This window comes from Pleurodeles waltl, chromosome 2_2, assembly GCF_031143425.1.
Source record: "Pleurodeles waltl isolate 20211129_DDA chromosome 2_2, aPleWal1.hap1.20221129, whole genome shotgun sequence".
Taxonomy (NCBI): Eukaryota; Metazoa; Chordata; class Amphibia; order Caudata; family Salamandridae; genus Pleurodeles; species Pleurodeles waltl.
Window position 1 is genome coordinate 925,125,036 of NC_090439.1, and position 22,695 is coordinate 925,147,730.

At 43.2% G+C, this 22,695-nt stretch overlaps 1 protein-coding gene across 2 annotated transcripts in view; it reads left to right on the forward strand.

Moving 5' to 3' along the window:
• LOC138282757 (fibrocystin-L-like) overlaps positions 1–22,695 on the forward strand; it is a 735,329-nt gene that overhangs the window by 120,858 nt on the left and 591,776 nt on the right. For both annotated transcript variants that reach the window (XM_069220628.1, XM_069220629.1), the window contains exon 13: positions 4,415–4,516. In XM_069220628.1, coding sequence (XP_069076729.1) covers positions 4,415–4,516 — 102 coding nt within the window. The remainder of the gene's footprint in view (positions 1–4,414; positions 4,517–22,695) is intronic.

Genomic DNA, 22,695 nt, shown 5'->3' on the forward strand with positions numbered 1-22,695 from the left:
TTCTTTAAATGAAAATCAAAAAATCCTGATACACAGGTAGTTTTTTTCTCTGTGCACTGGGGTGACTGTTTAATTGTTCCTGCATGTGTGCACCATGCCTCACCTGGTAGTAATGAACAGAGAAAATCAGTGATGGTCGCCACCCTCAAAAGGAGAGGGAAGAACACTATGACCTGACAGTCCTGTGGAAGACAGACCGTTGAGTCGTGGGATACCATTCTGTCTATTTTCTTACCTTTTACCCCTCAAAGCTGCTGCTTGGGGGCTGCAAGCAAACATAGAGGTCAACCTCGTATTTCAAATGGGAACCTGGATAAATAATCAATGTGAAACATGTTCCCTCAAGAATGGGTTAATTTCGAATACTTTTTCTAAACAAAACATAACAATTGGCCCAGAAGTGGGTCATGAGTGATCCAAAAATGTGAAAAATTAGCAAAAAAGCATCTTGTGGGTAAATATGTCGTAAACGTATTTGCAATAGAAATGTGGCATAACATAGCAACACTTGCAATAATCCAAGTTAATGGTTAAAATAAGAAAATGAAAAAAGAAAAACTACAATATGTTGAAAAACATACAATTTTCATAATAATTATAGTGTGATATTAGCGATTCATCTGTTAATAATTTGTACCCTGAAGTAGTGTTCATGCTACCACCCCAATTGGCAAGGCCTTCCTCTGGAGAGTGAATATTCAGATAATTCAATCCATGAATCAGGAGCACAAAGCACATGTAAATCAAGCATCCCCCGAAAAAAATGAAAAAGCAGGACCATCAAATTGAAAAGTGATGAATTAGAGTACTGGTATAGAAGGTCATAAGATCCAATTTGGCAGGCCTAAAAGATCCAAAACAAATAAGTGCTGAAGGTCCAATGCAGTTTTCAGCCATGCATGCATCACCTCAAGTGGGTGTAGAGGGAGCTGCTAGTAAATGTTGGAGTTCAAGTTAGATAGGACTGCTAAAGTCCTGCGTGCACAGGGACCAGATGTGTAAAGTGAAATGGGCCGGTGTGTGAACTGCGTTCATCCTAACAATCAGCCTAATGATATTTTCCCCAAATGAAGAGGGTCCTGAGGATTACAAGAAGATAGATGTGTTTTTCTATTAAATATTTGTGGTGAATTATTTTTTAATAGTTTCCGTTGTTTTTTATTTCAATGTTAACTGTCTTTCCTCAACAATTTCATCATCCATAAACTTAGTGCTGAGGATAGATGGGTTTGACTTAAGCTTACATTCTTTACACCAGAGGCACGGACATGTGTCAAGTTAAACAACCTCTGGTACAAGTGAGGGGGCAGACCTTGGAATGGAGGGCTGCGTCAGCCTCTCCACGCGAGTTCTCTACAAGTTGTCGTCACGCAATAAACTAAAGAAGGAAGGGTAATAATAAGAAAGAAGTGAACAGAACCACCAGATTCCCAGACAGCTTACTGATGAAATAAAACATGAAATCGAGTTAAAGTAAAGGGGAGAATGTAAATTAATGATGAAATGCAAGCTCAAATAATACCAACCCCATGCGCCTAAACTGAAATAGTAGATTTAAATAATTAGAAGGGATTATGAGACAGGCTCCCATCAAGCATATTAGAAAAATTACAGTTCGGCTGAAGGAAAAGCTAAAACACACACAGAAGTGTGTTCAATGTCACTGAGTGCTCGATATTAGCAAAAGGACTTTCTTTATGTTTTTTCAGTTTCTAAATTTTATTATTTAAAAGTGGCATGGATTTTGACAACCATTACTGTAAGAAAATAGGTTAATAGTTGGGAAGCATGCTACTCAAAGTAATAAGTCCCAAAGTCCGTTCAAATACAGTTTCAGTAATTTAAATCTCGGATCAACCCCTGGTCAAATTCAACATTCGCAGCTGCCAAAAACATCTTGTCAGGCAGATACATTTTGTGCTCTTGTCTGGTCAAGGTTGCTACCTTTGAACTTAGGGCCTGATTTATATGTTGTTGGTAAACATACACTGTCGCATGGAGGTGAGTTATGCTTATCACCAACATATTGGTCTGCCCGCCGAATTTAAAAGCAGGCAGACCATGGTTTGTCCACGGCAGAGACTACCCCTTTTGCGCCATGGGCAAACTTTTCTGACTGCCTGGTGGCATAACGGCCGTTGGAGAATTGGTTACAAGTCTGCCCACCCAATCCAGTATGGGCAGACATATAGCCGTTTATACTGTCCCTCAAACCCTGGTGGAGAGGGACAGTAAAAAGGAAATATTGCCCACCTTGCCATGGGAGATGACTCCTATGACAAGGGGGGCATTATCGTTTTCATTTTTAAAAAAAATAATCAATTTCTAGATTTTCTTTTGCGAAATAAAGAAAAAGGTTTTGTGCAAGAGTCCATCATGATGGCAGTTCCTGCCTATGTTTTTATAAATGATCGCCTGTCCCTTTTATCTACTTCTGAGGCTCCCAGGACCTTAGGGAAAGCATTTATTGACTATCACACACTCCATCAGAGGCCACCAGCAAGGTCCCATCCTGTTCCAGTTGTACGTGGTAAACTGGGCATGCCAGAAAGCATGCCTGGCACAGCTCGCTGTGTCCCTATATCCACACAGGTCAGCCAATTAATTCTTGCAGTCCACTTCTCAGTTCTGGTACAAGTGGGAGCAGGTCCAGCCCTTCAGGTTACCCCACAGGTTACATACAGCAGGTCCAGTCCTCTTTTGTTCTACCACAGAGTCAGAAAGTGTTCTGAGGAGCTGGGGGTGTGGTGTTACTTCTGCTCAAGTCACTAGCCAGTGGTTGACTCCTGGAATCTCCCCAACCAAAGGGCAATATGTTCCCAAGGACTAACCGTTCCACTTTTTCAGCAAATCTTGTTTGCCTCACTGCAAACTATCCCACTGTGCACCATTATCAGTAAAATCCAAGATGGCAAACCTTTCTACCCTTGAAGGAAGCCTGTGGCACCCATAGGGGTTTGATTAAGGTAAGCAGTCCCCTCCCACTAAACTACTCCAGCTGCAGCCAGTTTCCTTCTCCACAGAAACTAATAAAGGGAGGCTAAAGTACGTTTTGGTAACAAAAGACCCATCTTCTCCGGGCTTCCCTTATCACTAAACTGTATGAGTATATGTTTCAACAGAGCCCATTAAGTTAGTGTAGTTCCTGGCACTCCTAATCTGCAGTACTTGGGTTATGCTGAGTCACAGTCTTCTCCAAGGCCCAAGCAATTTTCTGTGCTCTGAGAACAGTATTTTATACCGTATTTAATGCAGCACTGACTGGCAGCTACAGGCAGACCAATGCTACTCAGAGTGCAAGAGCTTCACACAGGGAAAGGTTTACTTTTCAAAAGTTACTTTTCCTTTATATATATCAAAGGCAACTTCACCACTGATGCTGATTTTGAATACCTTTTAAAAATAGTGTTTGAGCCATCTCTGTAACTCATTAAAAACCATAGATAATGGATTAACTCATTATTTGTACATAAGCTTTTTCTTCATAGAACCAGGTACAGTACTCAAAGTGAAAATATCTTTTGGAGGCTGGTCGCTGTAGGAACATGCAAACATTACATTTTTATATGCCCCACTTTTAACTGCCAGGCACTATCCCTTGTGGGCTGCAAAGCCAACTTAGGGGTGACCTAATTCATTTAATCATTTAACCTTATTCAGCAACACATATATTGCTTCTCATGGGTGTTACCCTTCAAGATTTTTCAAGCATAGTGTGTAACTTGAGCTGTATTTCAAGGTGTTCCCATTCACCCTTTGTATATTCTTCATTTTAACTTAACATGATTGTGTCGTCAGAATTGCCTATTGAGCTACCTGTCAATTATATGTTCAGCACACGTGCTGAATGTACATCCTGCAAGAAACTTTTACTGAGCCTACATGTAGCAAAACTTACATGTAGCTGCATGACATTCACTTCCAATTCTTTGAAAAATATTTTATTCCCAGTTTATCAGGGCTCAGTCAAAAGCAGAAGTCAATATTATAAAGAGTGAAAGAGAATAAAACACATGGAAACATACTATGCAAATGGAATCTACTACAAGTTATTTCTGGGAGTACAGAGTCTACAGAAATGGTAGATGCATCTTGAGAAGTTGAAAAGCCCACAATAAATGGAGAAACACTGTCCCTGACAAAACCACAAAAGCAAGCATCAGTGTGTTTCACCACTTCTGTTCCCTTAATGTGATGCTGTGCCATTCTTCACAGCACAAAGGAACAGTCACATGCTCTGTTTGCATTACAAAAAAATATTGTTTCTGGTGATGCCTAGAGATGCTACAGTATGGCAAATATCGCTTTCATAATTGTACAAAATCCTATTCTAAAGTATGCATGGTATAATGCCCTGTTGTGAACACATTCTGCACAGTAAGACAGTAATGTTTTGAGTATTACCTTCTTGCAGGAAAGAGTTGTGAGGTTCAAGCTCATACTGATGGAGCAATAACATGCGTGGCTCCCACAAAACCAACAGAAGATCAGCTAAATTTTACAAGTGTGTTTCCAGGTAAGTTTGGTAAATACTCATGTGTTTTTTTTCAAATTGATGTATTTTCTGTGTATCCGTGTGAGTGACTTCTACAGACATACATGCTAAATTGTCTTTCCCACTGAAAATGGAACATTAAACAAAGATACCTAGAATGTGAATACACTTACAATTCAATTTTCTTCTAAAGGAAACAAGGCATCTTGCTTGACTTTCCTTGTTAACAGCCGACTCACATTTCTCCCAGTGATCTGGTGCCCTGTGCCCGATGTTTTTTTTCACAGTTTGGTTTTATCTGTTAATGGGAAATTGAAGTAGATCATTAGCTCTTGCAACCAGAAGATTCAACAATAGATGGAGGCTAATCTATCAAAATTGATGCATGGAAGGCAACTGTAAGAAATTGGTTATTGGGTGAGGAGGGTGGAAGCCTCACTAAGGCAACAAATAACAATCCTTGTCACGGTGAACCACAAATAGTCACTAAATTGACCTGCCCTTAACCTTCTGGTAGCTTGGCACAAAACAGACAGGCTTAACCTAGAGACAATGTTTAAAGTCTGTATGCAGCACGCAAACAGTAATAAAGTGAAAACACAAAATTAAAAATTCCAAACCAATTTGGAGAAATAGAGTAAATTTTAATAAAGTTATACCATAATGATGAGAATTCAATCAGTAGAATTTTAAATTTTGAAGTGTTATGTGAAAATATTGGTTGAAATAATAAAGCGCCACTTGAGGTCATCTGGTCACTCTATACCGGGGGAAAGTCACAAGTTCAGGCTGACCACGATGAAGCGCAGGTCGAATACAGGGACAAGATTAGTCCTGCTAAAAAGTTACCTTAAAAATCTGGTGCAAAGAGTTCTGTTTGCATTGTAAGAGTCTGTGAGGAGGAGGCTGACCATCCCAGATGGTCATCGCTGTAGCCCAAAAAGCAGGTCAGGCGTCATGGACAGCCATCACTGTAGCACAAAGAGCTGGTCAGGTGTCGCAGACAGTTGTTGCTGTAGCACAGGCAGTCATTGTGGGCTGTTCTTGCTGTAGCACGCAGTACAGGGCTCACATTGCCAGTGATCACTGGTGGTCATCGTCAGCACGAAGAGCAGATCTCTTCAGGATTTTCAACTTTTCTTGTGGAGGAGTACACTTTGATGCCAGCCAAAGGTCCAGGACCTTGGAAGGCACCTCTTGGGGATCAGGGAGTCACTCTAGAAGGGGCTAGCAGGGCTCAGGCAAGTTCAGTTGCATGTCCAGGAAGGTCGAGTTGCAGCTGGTCAGCTGGACAGTTGCAGGGAGGTCTCTGAATTATGTTGTTTCACTGTATCTCACACAGGAGGTTAGCCAACTGACCCTTAGATTCACTCTGAATAGCCTGGAATGAAGGCAAGAAGATCCACTCTTCCTTCTCAGACTGAGAGGCAGCCCATCACGCAGAAGGGCAGTCTTCTGGCAACAAGGCATTCCTCCTCTAACTTTCACAGGTCCAAAAGTTTTCTTAAGAGTGACTCTGGAGGTCTAATATTTATAACTCATGCCAGCCTTCCACATTAGTTCTAGAAAGGGCTTCCCCTTCCCCTGTCAAGGCTGCAGGCAAACAGTCTGTGGGTGACAAAAGGTGACAAAAGGCAGGACATGTCAGTTGTCAGTTTCCTTTGTGTGTGCAGGAAGAAGTACCATTTACTTGGGACTTATAAGTAACTTGCATATTATGTCCTGTGAACATCGTAATAAGACGGACTTGATATCCGTCACATTAGTGGTGGAGTAACCCATCCACGAAACTCTAAATCAGGCCCAGAATCTTATCCCACCATTCTTATGAGATCACAAAAAGACATGCACAATCCCATCAGTAATCGGTGGCACAGCTGGCATCCTTTAAACATCCTTAAAATCAAACCAAATGCCATTGTGCACGTAGCTCCTTTAATAAGCACCACAGCTAATTTCACAATGATACATGCTGATTATCCCTACCCCCCAAACACAAGCATCAGAGAAACCTGACCTCATCACAGCTCACCTGTTAAAGTTGCTTTTCAATCCTGAAATGGCATTGATTCACTTTTACATACCAGATGGATTCTTTATCTTGCACAAAGATAGACATCACATTATGGAAGTGGCATTGTTATTATGCTATAAAAATTGACTATGCTGTAGCAGAATCCCCATAAGTCTCTTTCTTTAAACTTCTGTCAGTAACCCTAAATATTTGCCACAAGAACGCCTTCTGTTTTCATATCATTTACCGCCCACCGGAATATGACAATTCCGTCCATGATCGAATCACTTTTGTGATACGCACTATTGAAATAATATTTTTGTATGTGACATTCCATGGATCAAATCCCCTTCAAACTAAAAGAAATCGGCATATTACATGATCTCACATACCTTGCCTAAACAAAAGGCAAATCTTTAATATGTATCGCTATTCCAGACACGTCTAAAAGAGGTGACATTCTTCAATAAAAATTGGGTGAAGAACACAGAAACACCCTTCTATCTTGCCATTATTGTTGGAGTATCTCAAAGATTCATTTACAACAAAAAACATTTCTCATGCTACTGAAAAGTTCATAAAGTACTAAATAAGGTTACCCAAGATGCCACAAACAAGGTATACTCTAACATGCATTGATCCATCACACACACACTGTGTGTTGCCTGGTGCATTATTGAATTCAGCCCTAGCAACAGAACAACCAGAAAGCTGGAAACAAGTTGGAAAAAAGCTCAAAACAAGTGAAGCACTGCAAGAAATTAACTCTCAAAGAAAATCTGCAAGAATGCAGTCATTCTCTCCGTGGTGAACTACTTCAAAAACAAGATCATCAAAAGCAAAACCCACCCAAGAGTGATCTTTCAAAATATCAAATATTATATCCATCTAGTCTAAAAGCTGGACAAAAATGCTTAACTATGATTAGCACAAAGTTAGTCAACTCACAGAAAGGACAAACTTAAAATGAACAACTTTAAAAACTCTTGACGCCCAGGGGTAGATTTACTAAGACCGTGTGTTGTCTTTGCGTTACGTAAGACGACACAAGGAAATGCAAGCCCCTAAGTAGGATTTATTAAGCTATGCAAATTCACCTTGCATGTCAGCATCCAGTACCACTCCCTAAGCTCTCCACTGACAGGTGGGTGAGCTGCTTTAGGGGAAACTGTGGGGTCCTGGCACCCCTCTTGCTGTTTAGAGTGGGGGCTACCACCTCCTGTGGCAGACACCCTACTTCCACTCTCCCGTCAGTCACTTCAGGGGCAACACCCTGCATCTGGACAGCTGCCTGACAACTCAGGACTTGGGGTCAGGTGAGGCCTCACCTGACTTGGGGTCAGGTGAGGCCTCACCCCTGTCTCCTAACTGTAGGAACTGGTTCCCCAGGACTTTGAGTTGGGGGGTTGCCCTGGGCGACCGCCCCATCTGGGATCAGACTCACCTCTCGGAGGTCATTGCCCAGGATACAATCATGTCTGGGGTCACCAACCAGTCACTCACTATGGTGCGACTGGCACAGGTGTCTCTCAGGCCAGTGGAAGGGATCCCATTCACCTGAATGGGGTGAAAGTGCCTACTCCCACTCTCAGGGATCACCAGCTTACCATCTGGTCCTGTTTCACAGCCCAATGCTATGAGGACTTAATCATCTGAGGAGTCCTCCTCTATGGCTGCACTGGACAGCCCAGTGCTAACCACCTTCCTTGGACAGGCTGCATCTCCTCTGAAGTGACCTGTCTGCTCACTGTCAAAGTAAGCCTTACTGTCCAAGAGCTTTATCAACCCTGGGTCTCCCTTCCTCTACTTGTCAGAGTTGGAGTGGGATTTACTCCCCTCCTTCTTAGGGTTCTGGGTTATAGAGGGAGGAGTCCCTGTGGTGGGCCTACCACCTCCCTCATAGGGTTTTGGGGACCTGACGCCCCCTTCTTGGAGTCTCCCCACTGGGGCTTGACAACAACCCTGGTTCTCAACCACTCATCAGCTGCCTCCCCCAGCTCTCTGGGGTTGGTCAGCCTAGAGGCCACTAGGTGCTGGCGTAACATTTCTTGGATACAATTGTCAAGATGTGCTCTCTCATGATCAAATTATATAACCCCTCAGAAGTATTTACTTTGTTACCGTGTATCCAGCCCTCTAGTGCCTTAAGTGAGGTATCTACAAAGTCAACCCAAGACTGGGTATGGATCTTTTGGGTGTCCCTAAACTTCATCCTATACTGCTCTGGGGTCAGACCAAACTTTTTATTTAGGCACCTCTTCATACTAGGGTCATCCTCCCCACTTAAGGTCAGAAGCCTATTCCTCCCAGAGTTGGGGACCAACTCCCATAGAAGTGAACCCCAGTATTGAGGCTTAACCCTTCTCATCTGGTGTGCCCTCTCAAAGGCCCCCAGCCATTTGTCTATATCGGCCCCCTCTACAAAGGCAGGAACCACCCCCTTAGGTACGGACAAAACCCCCCACCCATGGACATCTCAACTTCTCTGTTGCTGCTACCATCTCTCTGTTCAACCCTTGCCCACTTCTCCTTCTCTAGGGTCAACTTCTCTGCCTTGAAATCTATGAGAACTAACTGGACCTCAAGTTCCCTTTCCCTGACATCCAGGTCTGCTTCTTCCTGGTCTGATTCCACAGACCCTCCCCTCCTACTAACTCTGGATGGGGCCCTAACTGCTGGGATTATAGTGAGGCAATCATCCTCCTCCTCCTGGAAGTTGGAGAGGACATCTTCCCTCTCCCTACCTACCTCTGAAGCTTGCTCTGTCTCCTTCTGCGATAGATTATATTTTTATCTTTAAAATGACAACAAAACAACTAAAAATAGGATAAGGGGAGCTGGAGATATGCATTTTTAAAGAATTAATGTTTTCTATCGCATAGAAGCAACTAGCGCTCAAAGGGTTAAAAATGGTCACACTGGAATGAAACAAAGTCCAGAGTTAGGGCCACCCAGGATGTAACAATGTCACACTTACTTTCAGAAGTGTTTCTTGATTGAAGAAAGTGTTCCAGAGCATCAGCTAAAGGTTCAGAGGCTCTGGTATGCCTCTTGGGGTCTGGGACTACAACTCCCACAATGCACCTCTTCAACTTATGGAGTTGCTCCAAACATCTCCAAACTTCTGGATCTTCTTCCAGAGGTCCTTTTGTGGTCCTTGAGGTGTCCACAACTTGATCTATGGTTACAGAAGCTCTGAATTTCTACTTGGGAGTTGAGACTACAATTCCCAGAATGCACCTGGTCAGAATGCTCAAATGGCCACTGGGTAGCCAGCTGGGCTCTGCTTGCAGGACTTGATGCAGGAGACTCTGGGCAGCTCCTTTGTACCTGTAGCAAATAGGGAGTCCCTTCTTGAAGCAGTAGAAGACAGGCAAAGTCCTTTTAGTGGTAAAGCCCAAGTGTGCAGCTGGTGCAGTCCTTCAGAGTGCAGTGTCCAGGTGCAGGTCAGTGGTCCAGAAGGGCAGTCCATCTTCTTCTTTGTCTTGTTCCTTGTAGGGATCTGGTATGGATCTGAGGTGTGGGTCCTGCTTGACATATTTATCCTTGCTCCTGGGTGAAAAACAGGGGGGTCATGGTTCTCCAATCAAATGCAGGGTCCTTCCCCCGGTGATGACCACTTCCTGGGAAGTGTGGCAAAAATCAATCCCAGGGAGCAGCATTCTTTAAAAATCCATCATGGCTGAAGCTGATTTTTGGAGGTTACATTTGGCTGAGCCCACCCACTGGTGTGTCTAAAAATCTTAAAAACACCCTTCTCCTGCCCTCTCCTAATCTAATCAAGAGGGCACCTAATTATCTGAGGTTGCAGGATGTGAGGGAGGTGCTGGGTGTCTCCAAATGTCCTTCCCTGCCTTTGAAGACCAGTTTGGCAGCCCTCCTCCCTTCCTGCTTCCCCATCTGCTGAGGTAGTTCTCCTCCCCCAGGCACATCTTTTGTATTCAGCCCAGGCCACTTCACACCTCATCAATGCAGCCTGGCTACGCTGCCAGAGGCTGGCTAATCAAAGAAGGGCACTACAGAGCTGAAGTTGGCAACTTTTAAGGTAGAGTTTAAAACTCTTTACCTGAACTCGTTATATTAAATCCAACCATTGTGGGATTTATTATAACAATTAATTTGATACTAAACTCGAGGAATCTGACACTTAAGGGGACTTTGTTAATTAAAATAAAGTGTCCCTATTTTAGCCTATGAAGGCCATTCACTTCAGTGAGGGAAAAAATGAATTTGGCTATTTTACCTCACCAGGGCTTATAAAACTATTTTTATAAGGTCCCTGCTTATAGTTACATGGCACCCAAACCTAGGGGTACATAGGGCACACCTTAGGGGTGACTTATATGTAAAGATAAGGTAGTTTAAGACTTTGGAAGTACTTTTAATTCCAAAGATGAATTTGCATTTAACTTTAATTTAAAAGCAGCCAGCAAGGCAGGCCTGCTTTAAAACGACACTAGGCAACTCAGCAGTGCACCTATGGGCGCACCACCTATGCTGGGGTCCATAAACCTACATCTCTACCATATACTAGGGACTTATGGGTAGGTTGACATAGCCAATTATAATCAGCCTAATTTGCATGTTCATTTTACACAGAGCACAGGCACTGGAACTGGTTAGCAGTACCCAGGGCATCATCAGAGGCACCACCAGCAAAAAGTGAGGGTAAAAAGATAGGGGGCCTTTGCAATCAGCCCTGTTTTCTCACAGGTCCCTTCTGCACCAGGGTACCAAAGCGCAGTTCTTGGGCTGCGCACGCCCTCACACGGGCACACACGCGTGTGCACACCTGATTGTGTAACCACCCCTGGGCCTCCCACCCTTCCTGTATCACAGCAGCCTTTGCTTAACAAGACGGCAGCGGCGGTTAACACGTGCAGTCCATTTTACCATGAGTTTACAGTGGGTGAGTCCCAAACTATGAAGCTCCCTCACAGTGAAAGGTCAAAAAAACAGGTGATCCATATATATATATATATATATATATATATATATATATATATATATATATATATATTGTTAGACTTTTCATCCTCGGCGTGGTCTCCCTTAACTTTTTGCCTCTGTTCCCCAGGTTGTTGATGTGTGCTGGACTCTGATTTTGCTGTTTTTATTACTCTGGGCACTTTACCACTGCTAACCAGTGCTAAAGTGCAAGTGCTCCTTTACAAAATGTGTATGTAATTGGCTTATCCATGATTGCCATATTTGATTTACTAGTAAGTCCCTAGTAAAGTGCACTGGATGTGCCAGGCCCTGTAAATCAAATGCTACTAGTGGGTCTGCAGCGCTGGTTGTGCCACCCACATAAGTAGCTGTGTAATCATGTCTCAGACCTGCCATTGCAGTGTCAGTGTGTGCAGATTTAACTGTAAATTCGACTTGGCAAGTGTACCCACTTGCCAGGCCTAAACCTTCACTTTTCTTACATGTCAGACAACCCTAAGGTAGGCCCTAGGTAGCCCCAAGGGCAGGGTGCAGTGTGTGGTTAAGGTAGAACATATAGTAATGTGTTCTATATGTCCTGACAGTGAAATATTGCTAAATTTGTTTTTCACTCTTGGAAGGCCTGTCTGATTAAAGTGTAGATTCCCTTTGGGAGCGGATGGACATGTGGAGTTTGGTGTCTCTGAGCTCACAATTTAAAAATACATCTTTTAGTAAAGTTGATTTTAAGATTGTGCGTTTGACAATGCCACTTTATAAAGTGAGCATTTTCTTGCTTATACTGTTTCTGTGACTGTTTGTGGATTCCCTGTCTGGGTCAGTTTGACAGTTGGGCTGGTTCCACCTTACACTAGACAGTGACACAAAGGGAGCTGGGGTGTAGCCTGCATATCCTGATGAGCCATCTGTGCTAGGAGGGAGGGGAGGAGTAGTCACTCACACCTGAAAGGGCTGTGCCTGCCCTCCCACATTGCGGCCTCCAACCCCCTGGTGAGTGGGTGGGGCCTGGCGTGGGCAAGACAGGATTTCACATTCACAAGAGACTTTGCTTTGAAGTAGGCCTACTTCAAAGGAGAAATTGGGTATAAAAAGGGCACCCAAACCACAGACTTTAGAACACTTCTGGAAACAAGAGGAACCTGTGCCTGGAAAAGATCTGAAGAGCTGAGGAAGAAGAGCTGCCCTGCCTGTGACCGTGCTTTGTGGAGCTATCCTGCAGTTGCTGCTTCTGCCAGAATAAGAGGGCAAAGACTGGACTTTGTGTGCCTTCCATCTTGAGAAGAAATCCCCAAGGGCTTGATTTAGAGCTTCGCTGGAACGCGATGACCTTCGCAGGCCCGACATCGCTGCAGCCACGCCGAAGTCCACGACTCTGTGTAAGTCTCCGCACCACATCATGACCGAACCCGCTCGAAGTGCGCGGATTCAATGTTTCGCACAGACGCTGCAAACCTCATTTTCATTTCTTCACCAATTTACTGTTCCTGGGGGTCTACGCGACTCCGTGTCCGGCGCCGCTGGTGTCGGATTATTGGGAACGACTCCGTTACGAGGCCATGTTAACTAGGATTCACTACAACCTCATCGAAGCATTTTGTGTTTCTAAGCACTATTTATTAGTTTAATCTTTAAAAATTCATAACTTGACTTGTGTATAGCGGATTTTTGTCGTTTTGGTCTTGTTTTGTTTAGATAAATATTTCCTATATTTCTAAACCTGTGTTGTGTCATTTTGTAGTGTTTTCATTAAGTTACTGTGTGTGTTGGTACAAATACTTTACACCTAGCACTCTGAAGTTAGGCCTACTGCTCTGCCAAGCTACGAAGGGGAGAAGCAGGGGTCAGCTGAGGGTGATCCTCTTTTACCCTGACTATAGTGAGGGTCCTTGCTTGAACAGGGGGTAACCTGACTGTCAACCAAAGACCCCATTTCTAACATATATATATATATATATATATATATATATATACTAGGTAGTTATAGTTAGGACCTAGTTTCTATGAAAAAATCGTTTTTTTAAAAATAATAACTTTGCCACCGTTTCATTGATCTTTACAAAAACGCCCACTTTAGCTGGCCATCCTCAGTGTGGGGTTGGGTGGTTGGGGGGGGCCGCAGGCCATTCACGCCTGTAGTTGGATTAAAGTATAGTGATGAAAATTACTTTACGTAAGAAATACCATAGAAATTCACTTAATCAAAGTTTACAAGGATGTTATAGTTAGACTCACATTTTAAACATACAAAATTACAGAAATTCACCTGTTATAGTTATAATTATCTCAAGGTAACTATAGCTCACACCCTCGCCATGCACTGCTAATTACCTCACAAATTACATCACTCATGACTTCTTTGATAACATTATTGATAATATCAATGTAATATTTGCAGTGACACTTTTGGCGAAAAAACTGTGCATGGTGGGGGCGCAAATTGTAGTTACCTTAGGGCACGAGTTATAGTTACTCGAGATAACTCTAACAGATGAATTTCTATGGTTTTGTACGTTTAAAATGTGAACTTAACTATAAAGTCCCTGTAACCTTTGTTTTTTTTTCAGTGAATTATATACACACACACATACATACACACACGATACATTTAAAAAAATGCACACTTGTGAAAAGTTTTGTTTTTTTGTTTTTGCAATTTGCATTCATGATGAAATGAGACCCTTTATCTCCTTCAGAAACAAGACAATGCTAAAAGAAGAGAACATTGTTTTTAGGGTTAGTATGCCTGCAAAGGCAAAGGAGGAACATATTGAAATCTGTGGCATTCTTTGGCCTTTAATTGAAAAACAAAATTGCTAGACCTGACAGCCTTAGGATGGTCACCCCTAACTTTTTGCCTGCCTCCCTCCACTTTTTAGATACTGTTTTTGCTGGTTTTTAGACTCTGCACACTTTACCACTGCTAACCAGTGCTAAAGTACATATGCTCTCTCCCTTTTAACATGGTAACATTGGATCACACCCAATTGGACTATTTAATTTACTTATAAGTTCCGAGTAGAGTGCACTATGTGTGCCCAGGGCCTGTAGATTAAATGCTACTAGTGGGCCTGCAGCACGGATTGTGCCCCCCACTGAAATCGTCCCTTAACCTTGTCTCAGGCCTTTCATTGCTAGGCCTGTGTGTGCAGTTTCACTGCCAATTCGACTTGGCATTTAAAAGTACTTGCCAAGCCTAAAACTTCCCTTTTTCTACACATAAGACACCCCTAAGGTATGCCCTAGGTAACCCATAGGGCAGGGTGCTGTGTAGGCAAAAGGCAGGACATGTACCTCGGTAGTTTACATGTCCTGATAGTTTAAAACTCCTAAATTCGTTTTTACACTGCTGTGCGGCCTGCTCCCTTCATAGGCTAACATTGGGGCTGCCCTCATACATTGTTTGAGTGGTAGGTGCTGATCTGAAAGGGGTAGGAAGGTCATATTTAGTATGGCCAGAATGGTGATATATAAACTCCTGCTGACTGGTGAAGTTGGATTTAATATTACTATTTTAGAAATGCCACTTTTAGAAATGAGCATTTCTCTGCACTTAAATCTTTCTGTGCCTTACAATCCACGTTTGGCTGGGTTTAGTTGACTGCTCCTTGTGCATTCACTCAGACACACCCCAAATACAGGATACTCAGCCTCACTTGCACATATCTGCATTTTGAACGGGTCTTCCTGGGCTGGGAGGGTAGAGGGCCTACTTTCCCACTAAGGACTGCCACACCCCCTACTGGGAACCTGGCAGACAGGATTGAACTGAAAGGGGACCTGGTGCACTTCTAAGCCACTCTTTGAATTCTCCCCCACTTCAAAGGCACATTTGGGTATATAACTCTGCCCCTACCAACTCAGACACTTCCTGGAGGAGAAACTTGTAACCAGAACCTGCATCCTGCCAAGAAGAACTGCCTGAGTGCCCAAAGGACTCACCTGACTGCTTTTTGTGAAGGACTGCTGCCTTGCTGTTGCCCTGCTGCCTTGCTGCTCTCTGGCTGAGGTGCAGAAGTGCTCTCCAAGGGCTTGGATAGAGCTTGCCTCCTGTTCCCTGAAGTCTCAGGACCAAAAAGACTTCATCTCTTCAAGAAGGACTCCTTGTGTAGTGAAATTAGACGCATCCCGCCAGAAATGACGCACTGCCTGCACCGCAGTGAAAATTTCACAGCACGCCAAACCGGAATGACGCAGCCTGACTTCGCAATGAGAAGATCGACGCATCGTCTGCATAGTGACCGGAAATTCAACACATGGCCCACTGGATCGATGCACAGCCGACCCGGAACGACGCAGCTCAACTTCTGTAGAGGAATCGACACAGCGCCTGCTGTGCGGTAGAAAATTCAACGCAATGCTCACTGGATCGACACAGCTCCTGTGACTTCATCCTGACAGTGCAGGAAATCCACACACCGTCCCCGGGGCGTCTGAAAACCCCGCAACCCGAAGAGGATCCACGACCGAGCGCCGGAAGTCAACACACAGCCGTCCCTGCGTGAAAACTAAACAACGCATCACTGCATGCAGCCCGAGAAATTGACGAACACCCCTTTGTTTCCACGCATCTCATCCTCTGCGGTTCTTTGCAGAGATTTTTCACGCGAACCAGGTACTTTTTGCTTGAAAGAGACTTTGTTTGCTTTAAAGAGACTTAAGACACTTTATATCACTTTTCAGTGATATATCTACATTTACTTATTGCATCTTTGATCGTTTTGACCTGCATTTAACCAGATAAATATTATATATTTTTCTAAACACTGTGTGGTGTATTTGTGTGGTGCTATATGGTGCTATTGTATGATTTATTGCACAAATACTTTACACATTGCCTTCTAAGTTAAGCCTGACTGCTCAGTGCCAGGCTACCAGAGGGTGGGCACAGGATAATTTGGATTGTGTGTGACTTACCCTGACTAGAGTGAGGGTTCTTGCTTGGACAGGGGGTAACCTGACTGCCAACCAAAGACCCCATTTCTAACAAAAATCCATTCCCTAGAAGTCATGCCTAGGTTATTAAGTTTCTAACTTACATCTTACTGAACTCAGTGAGAGGCAAACATGCCTCACAAAAGGCTTTTCCAGAGTTCATTGCTCCCAAATTGTTTCATTTCCTGAACCTACTTATAAAAAGAACTTCACCAGTACTTGAATTTATAGTGGTGCGATACGCCCACACTAAATCATAAATCAGATTATCTTCATCAATGCCATTACAGATTGCCAATTGTAACGCACCCTTAATCATTCGATTAGCCCTTTCTACAATGCCATTAGCCTATGGATTATACAGCACAGTACGAGCATGTTTAGTACCACAAGATAGTAAAAATTCCAGCATCTCATTTGAGGTCAGTTGTATACCATTGTCAGTTATTAATACTCTTGGAAACCCTTCCTCCTGAAAAACTTCCCGTAATTCTGCTATTGTCTTCTTAGTGGATTTTTCAGAAATTTAACTACCAACCACCGTGTATTAAAATCAACCAATACCATGGCAAAGTGCTTCCTGCAATGTAACCAAGACATAGGTCCTACGAAATCCAAGCAAACACTATGCCATGGAATTCCAGGATCGCGAATGCTGCCAACATCACTCTGAGAACCAATCTTCAATCTTTTTTCACTCTCCCTGCACTCAACACACTGTTCAACCCATTCTACGACGTCACCATCCATTGCAGGCCACCAATAATCCATTCTCAATCTTTTTTTAGTTACAGTCTGTCCTAAATGCCCCTCATGACTCACATCGAACAAACTCTTATGAACGCCTACTGGGGGAATAATTTTATCTCCACGCATTAAAATTCTTCCATCAAGAATTTACACTTCTCCTTGCGAAGAGTCATTCCAGCATCAGCTATCTTCCTTAAAGCAAGATTCAAAGTACTGTTGTGTTTCTCTACACTGTCTCCAAAGATCAGTATATCATCTTGAAAATATATGATATTATCCATGTCCTGAAATAGCTCTTTCATCATCCTTTGAAAAAAACTAGCAGCCCATGACAAACCAAAAGGCATTCTTAAAAACTGATAGGAGCCCTCCATAGTAATGAACGCCGTCAAATGCTTAGATTCCTTGTGCAGACGTATTTGGTGATATGCATGTTTTAGATCAATTTGGAGAAGAATCTAGCCCCATTCCATAACAAAATCAGCTCATTGATGTTAGGTAGTGGAAAATTGTTGATTATGATATTCTGATTCAAATTTCTCAAATCCACACAAAATCTTAAACTCCCATCCCTTTACTTAGTGATCACAACAGTAGAGATCCATTCAGATGCCTCTACCGGCTCAATTACTCCATTCTGCAACATTTCTTTAAACAAGTGTTTCACTTCTTCTCTCACTACTATGGGAACTCTCCTCACTTTATGCTGGGTAGGAATTGCCCCTTTCTTCAGTTCAGTTTTGTGTTTCTAACCCTTCAATCCTCCCATTTCTTCTCTGAAAACCTTCCGTTCATGTAAAATATTATCACATTACTTATCCCCCACCATCATTATTTGTTGAGGTGCTCGTGGATTTATCACAATATTCAAATCATATTGATGAAACCACCCTAAAATTAGAGGACCTTTTTTTTGCAATATAGACTTTCCCTTTTATTTGTCTGTCATTAAACTTTGTCTGTTAACATATAGCCAATTATATCAATCTTTTCGCCTTGATAGCCCGCAGGATTGATATCAATAGGCAACAGACGCACATGTTGCCACACCGAGGTAAACAAATTATTTGGAATTATGATGTACAATGACCCAGAATCGGTCATCAATCCAACCTCCTTTCCTTTATTCATGAAACGAGCTTTCGGTCTATTTTTTCCTCCACTCACTTCAATTTGTTCACTAACACATAGCACTCTATCCACAGCTAAATCAGATGTGTCAATGACTTCCTCCGATAATGTGGCTACTTTTCCTTTCTTGATACCCCTCTCTTTACACATCCTGGCGAAATGGCCCTTCCGACCACAGATTCTGCACTCCTTACCCATGCCATAACACTTAGTAGACTCAGAATTGTGATACAGTCTCCCCCATTTGCTACAAAGTTTGGAAAAGGACTTAGCAGGAGTCAAGGTTTTGGAACCATTTGTCTTCTGCCCGATAGCAGCAACATCTGTGTTTACTGGTGAAACTTGACTATCTTCTCTTGCATCTTTTTTTACTCATCTCCCGCATGCAATAGTCCATCTTCAATAACCTTAGCAACTTCAATTGCATCTTTTAAAGACAGATCTCTCATTGCCCAAAGTCTTTCTTGACTCTTCTTGTTTCTACATTGTGCAACTAATTGGTCTCTAATCATTTCAACCACCATTGCCCCAAATTTGCATTTTAAAGATAATTCTCTGAAGCATGTAACAAATTCATCAATTGATTCCCCTTCCCTCTTAGGCTGCATATAGATCTTATAGCGTCTCATAGCTATATTTTTGCTTTTAGAGAACCTCACTTCCAGTCTTCTGTCTGCTTCTACAAATTCATCATCAATAACTTGACCTGCATTAGACACAGCTACTGGCAAATATTTGAAAATGTGTTTGCCCTCTGTCCCTAAAGAGTTCAATAAAATTTCTTTTGTTCTTCTAGGCGTAAATCCTTGACCATCTAGTGCTTCCAAATAGTTTTCAAAAATATCTATCCACTCTTCCCATTCTATCGACGGTACTCCAGGATGCGCTAAATATTGCGGGGTGGAAAGATTGAAGAGGAATCCATGTTCTAACATTATTGAATATTTTGCCAAGGTATACTTAATATATATACATATTATTTTTTTAATGAGGAGAAAAAAAAATGTTTCCAACTTTAATTGCCCACTAGAATTATGGGTAATAATACAGTATTTATCCAGGGATGTCGAAATATGTATCCAAATTAAGAGGTTTTTTTTTAGCCTTGAAAGTTACGATGCATCAGTCTGCGATCGTAGACACCTTTGTCATGGATATGAAGAGCAAACACTGTAGTCCCTTCTCAGTGTTCACAGAATTACAAGGGAAGATGAGACGTGAGGTGTGAGGCGTCGCTTCCGGTCTGCATGCGCTGAGTCCTCGCGCTGAGCAGTCCTCGCTCACCAACAGATTAGTGCTCAGACATGATAAAGTAACCTTGTGAGGTTGCGACTTTCACCGGAAACAGCTACACAGATGCGCTAAGAATAGCCCACAAAACAACTCACACGGATGTGCCGAGGTCCGCAGGCATGACGGTGAGTTCACGCTGAAAAGCAGCGATGAACGGGTCTGTGCTGGTGTGGAATCGTCACCAAAATATGTAGTAATGATGCTGACTTGACGATAGTTGACAGATCGCTCTGATCAACGGGATGCTCCCAAGACCAGCCAGCCACAACTGCCACTGGCCCAGAACACACGTTACAAGCATCTCCAAGAAGATAGAATCATTGAAGGATTCTGAACCCACAGAACCCTCTCATTAGATTACAACACCCTTCTTGTGAAAAACTTCAACACTGTAGGGAGTATTAACAAGAGAAGCTACAGCCATATGTTTATGTGAGATGTATTGTAGAGCTCTCATACATTGGAATGTCTCTTGTTGCTTTATAATTTAGGTTTAGGCAGAATGTTCCATCTAGATGTTACCCATATGACAGGAGAGTTGCTTAGAGAAAGGCATGTGTTTTATGTTTTTTTCTGTAACTATATGATTACATTTGAATTGCTTAAGGGAAGTCCATGACTGGAAAGTTAACTGTAAGGTGGTTTGAAAGTTTACACAAATATATTTTATCAAAGTGGTAAGGTGGACATCCACATTGATATCTCAATGAACCATTGAGAAAATAGCCTAGCTCTGAGCTAATATTGTAAGGGTAATATAGCCAGGAGTTTATTTTATGCTGAAGCATGATCCCCCTTTCTTCTGTCTTCTCTGCCATAGGATTAGTTGTGGACTTTGGAGTCTTGGTGCCTGTGTTCTAATCCTGGCCTCAGCTCTTAACCGAAGGTTACCCTTGTGATGCAAAACTAGGCAATTACAACAGCACAAGTAATTAACAGTAATTTGGAGCCCAAATCCTACCTCAGGAGAACAGGAACAACACCCTTAGAGAACACGAGTGACTGCTTGATGCCGCTGTTCATATCTTGTTGCATTTCGAGCTATTTTCTTAGCGCTAAATGCCATATACATTTTGGTCACAATAGTGCTAAATGCTAGATAAACCCTCCTTGTGTAATTAAGCATAGTTTTGTGTGAATTATGCATGAATACGCTAGAGGCAATTATGCTCACTAATCAAATATATCTAGAAAGTGAACTATCTGCTATACCAGGTGTCATTTGCAGTTCTGATTTTCTTTAGCTTCATTATTATTTTACTCTACACTTATTTTACTCCCTCTATCTCTTCCACTGTGTACAATTAAACCTTCACCCCATGCAGTCCACACATTTTTAACTTATGCATATTTTACTCTGTTTTTACTTTAATCCCATAAATGGTTCAGTTATCACCTTTTACAGACACACAGGGGGTCATTCTGACCCCCGCCGGCGGCAGTAGCCGCCGGTCTGGCTGGGACCGCCAGAAGACCGTACCGCGGTCAAAAGACCGCGGCGGTCATTCTGGGTTTCCCACTGGGCTGGCCGGCGACCGACAAAAGGCCGCCCGCCAGCCCAGTGGGAAACAACCTTCCACGATGAAGCCGGCTCCGAATGGAGCCGGCGGAGTGGAAGGTGTGCGACGGGTGCAGTAGCACCCGTCGCGAATTTCAGTGTCTGCTGAGCAGACACTGAAATTCAAAGTGGGGCCCTCTTACGGGGGCCCCTGCAGTGCCCATGCCAATGGCATGGGCACTGCAGGGGCCCCCAGGGGCCCCACGACACCCCATACCGCCATCCTGTTCCTGGCGGGCGAACCGCCAGGAACCGGATGGCGGTATGGGGTGTCGGAATCCCCATGGCGGCGCAGCAAGCTGCGCCGCCATGGAGGATTCAGCAGGGCATCGGAAATCTGCCAAACCGCCGCGGTCAGAATGCCCTGCGGGGCACCGCCAGCCTGTTGGCAGTGCTCCCGCCGACCCCGGCCCCGGCGGTCCTTGACCGCCGGGGTCGGAATGACCCCCACACAGTTTTTACTCTATTCACGTTTTACCCCACTCATTTATTGCCCAATGTATTTTTCAATCGTCTCACTGTATCCTTTTTTCATTTTCTCCCAGCATTATTGCTACACTCATGTTGCTTACTTGTGATTATTCTTTATTTTCTATTTCTAGGATGCACGGATCCATTAGTGCATGTAAGCACACACACCCACACACATATGTTCACACACTGTTTATTCTTCACTTTTGTATTTGTTCCATGTTGCAAGGATGTCTGCTTTGCAGGAATTCTTATTTTTGTGCAGGATTTGACACCTTCCTGCTCAAAAAAAATCACAAGAGGCTTTTTCCTCCTTCCATGTGTGCTTCAGAATGCAGCACAAATAGAAAGAGGAAAGAATGGAGAGAAATAATGTTATTTCTCCCCATTGCGCCACCCCTGGAATGCGTCAGATTCCATGGGGGTTGCCTGGGAACACCCATGGAACGCCCATTTCACGCAGATTAATTCGTGAAAGGGGGCCATATCTACAAGGCCATATAAAGCCACACAAAGCGGCTTTGCATGGCCTTGTAGACAGGGACCTGCAGCCTGCACCGCCAGTGTGTCAGAAAAAAAAAGTGATGCACAAGTGGTGCAGACGGCTTGTAAATGAGACCCCATGTTTTTCTAAACCACACATTATCACCTTTTTATGATGCTACTCAAATTCACTCCTTAGTCCTCGTGCCTCATCTCATCAAAGCACCATTGTGCAGTGTCACTCAGCCATATAACCAATATTTAGTTTCATATAGCCCTTGCCAATCTCTAGTGCCACAGTGTCACCCTCTATCCTCCAAATCTCCATATGGACTATATTACCATTCCCTGAGTCCACACAGGAGCCAACCTACCATGCAGTGCCATACATTTACTTTGTTTTTGCTTGGTAACACACATTTAGCATTCCACTCTTCTGTTAGACTCAGATAACCTCACTTTTTCAAATTAACCTTCTGCCATACATTCTCACTGAATTCTCCCATCCCCTACATGGTAATGGCAGACACTGCCATACTCCATTCTGCATCTTCTCTAATCATCCACCATCTATGATGCCTGCAATGAGATAACTATAACTCCTCTGTTAATAAGTCA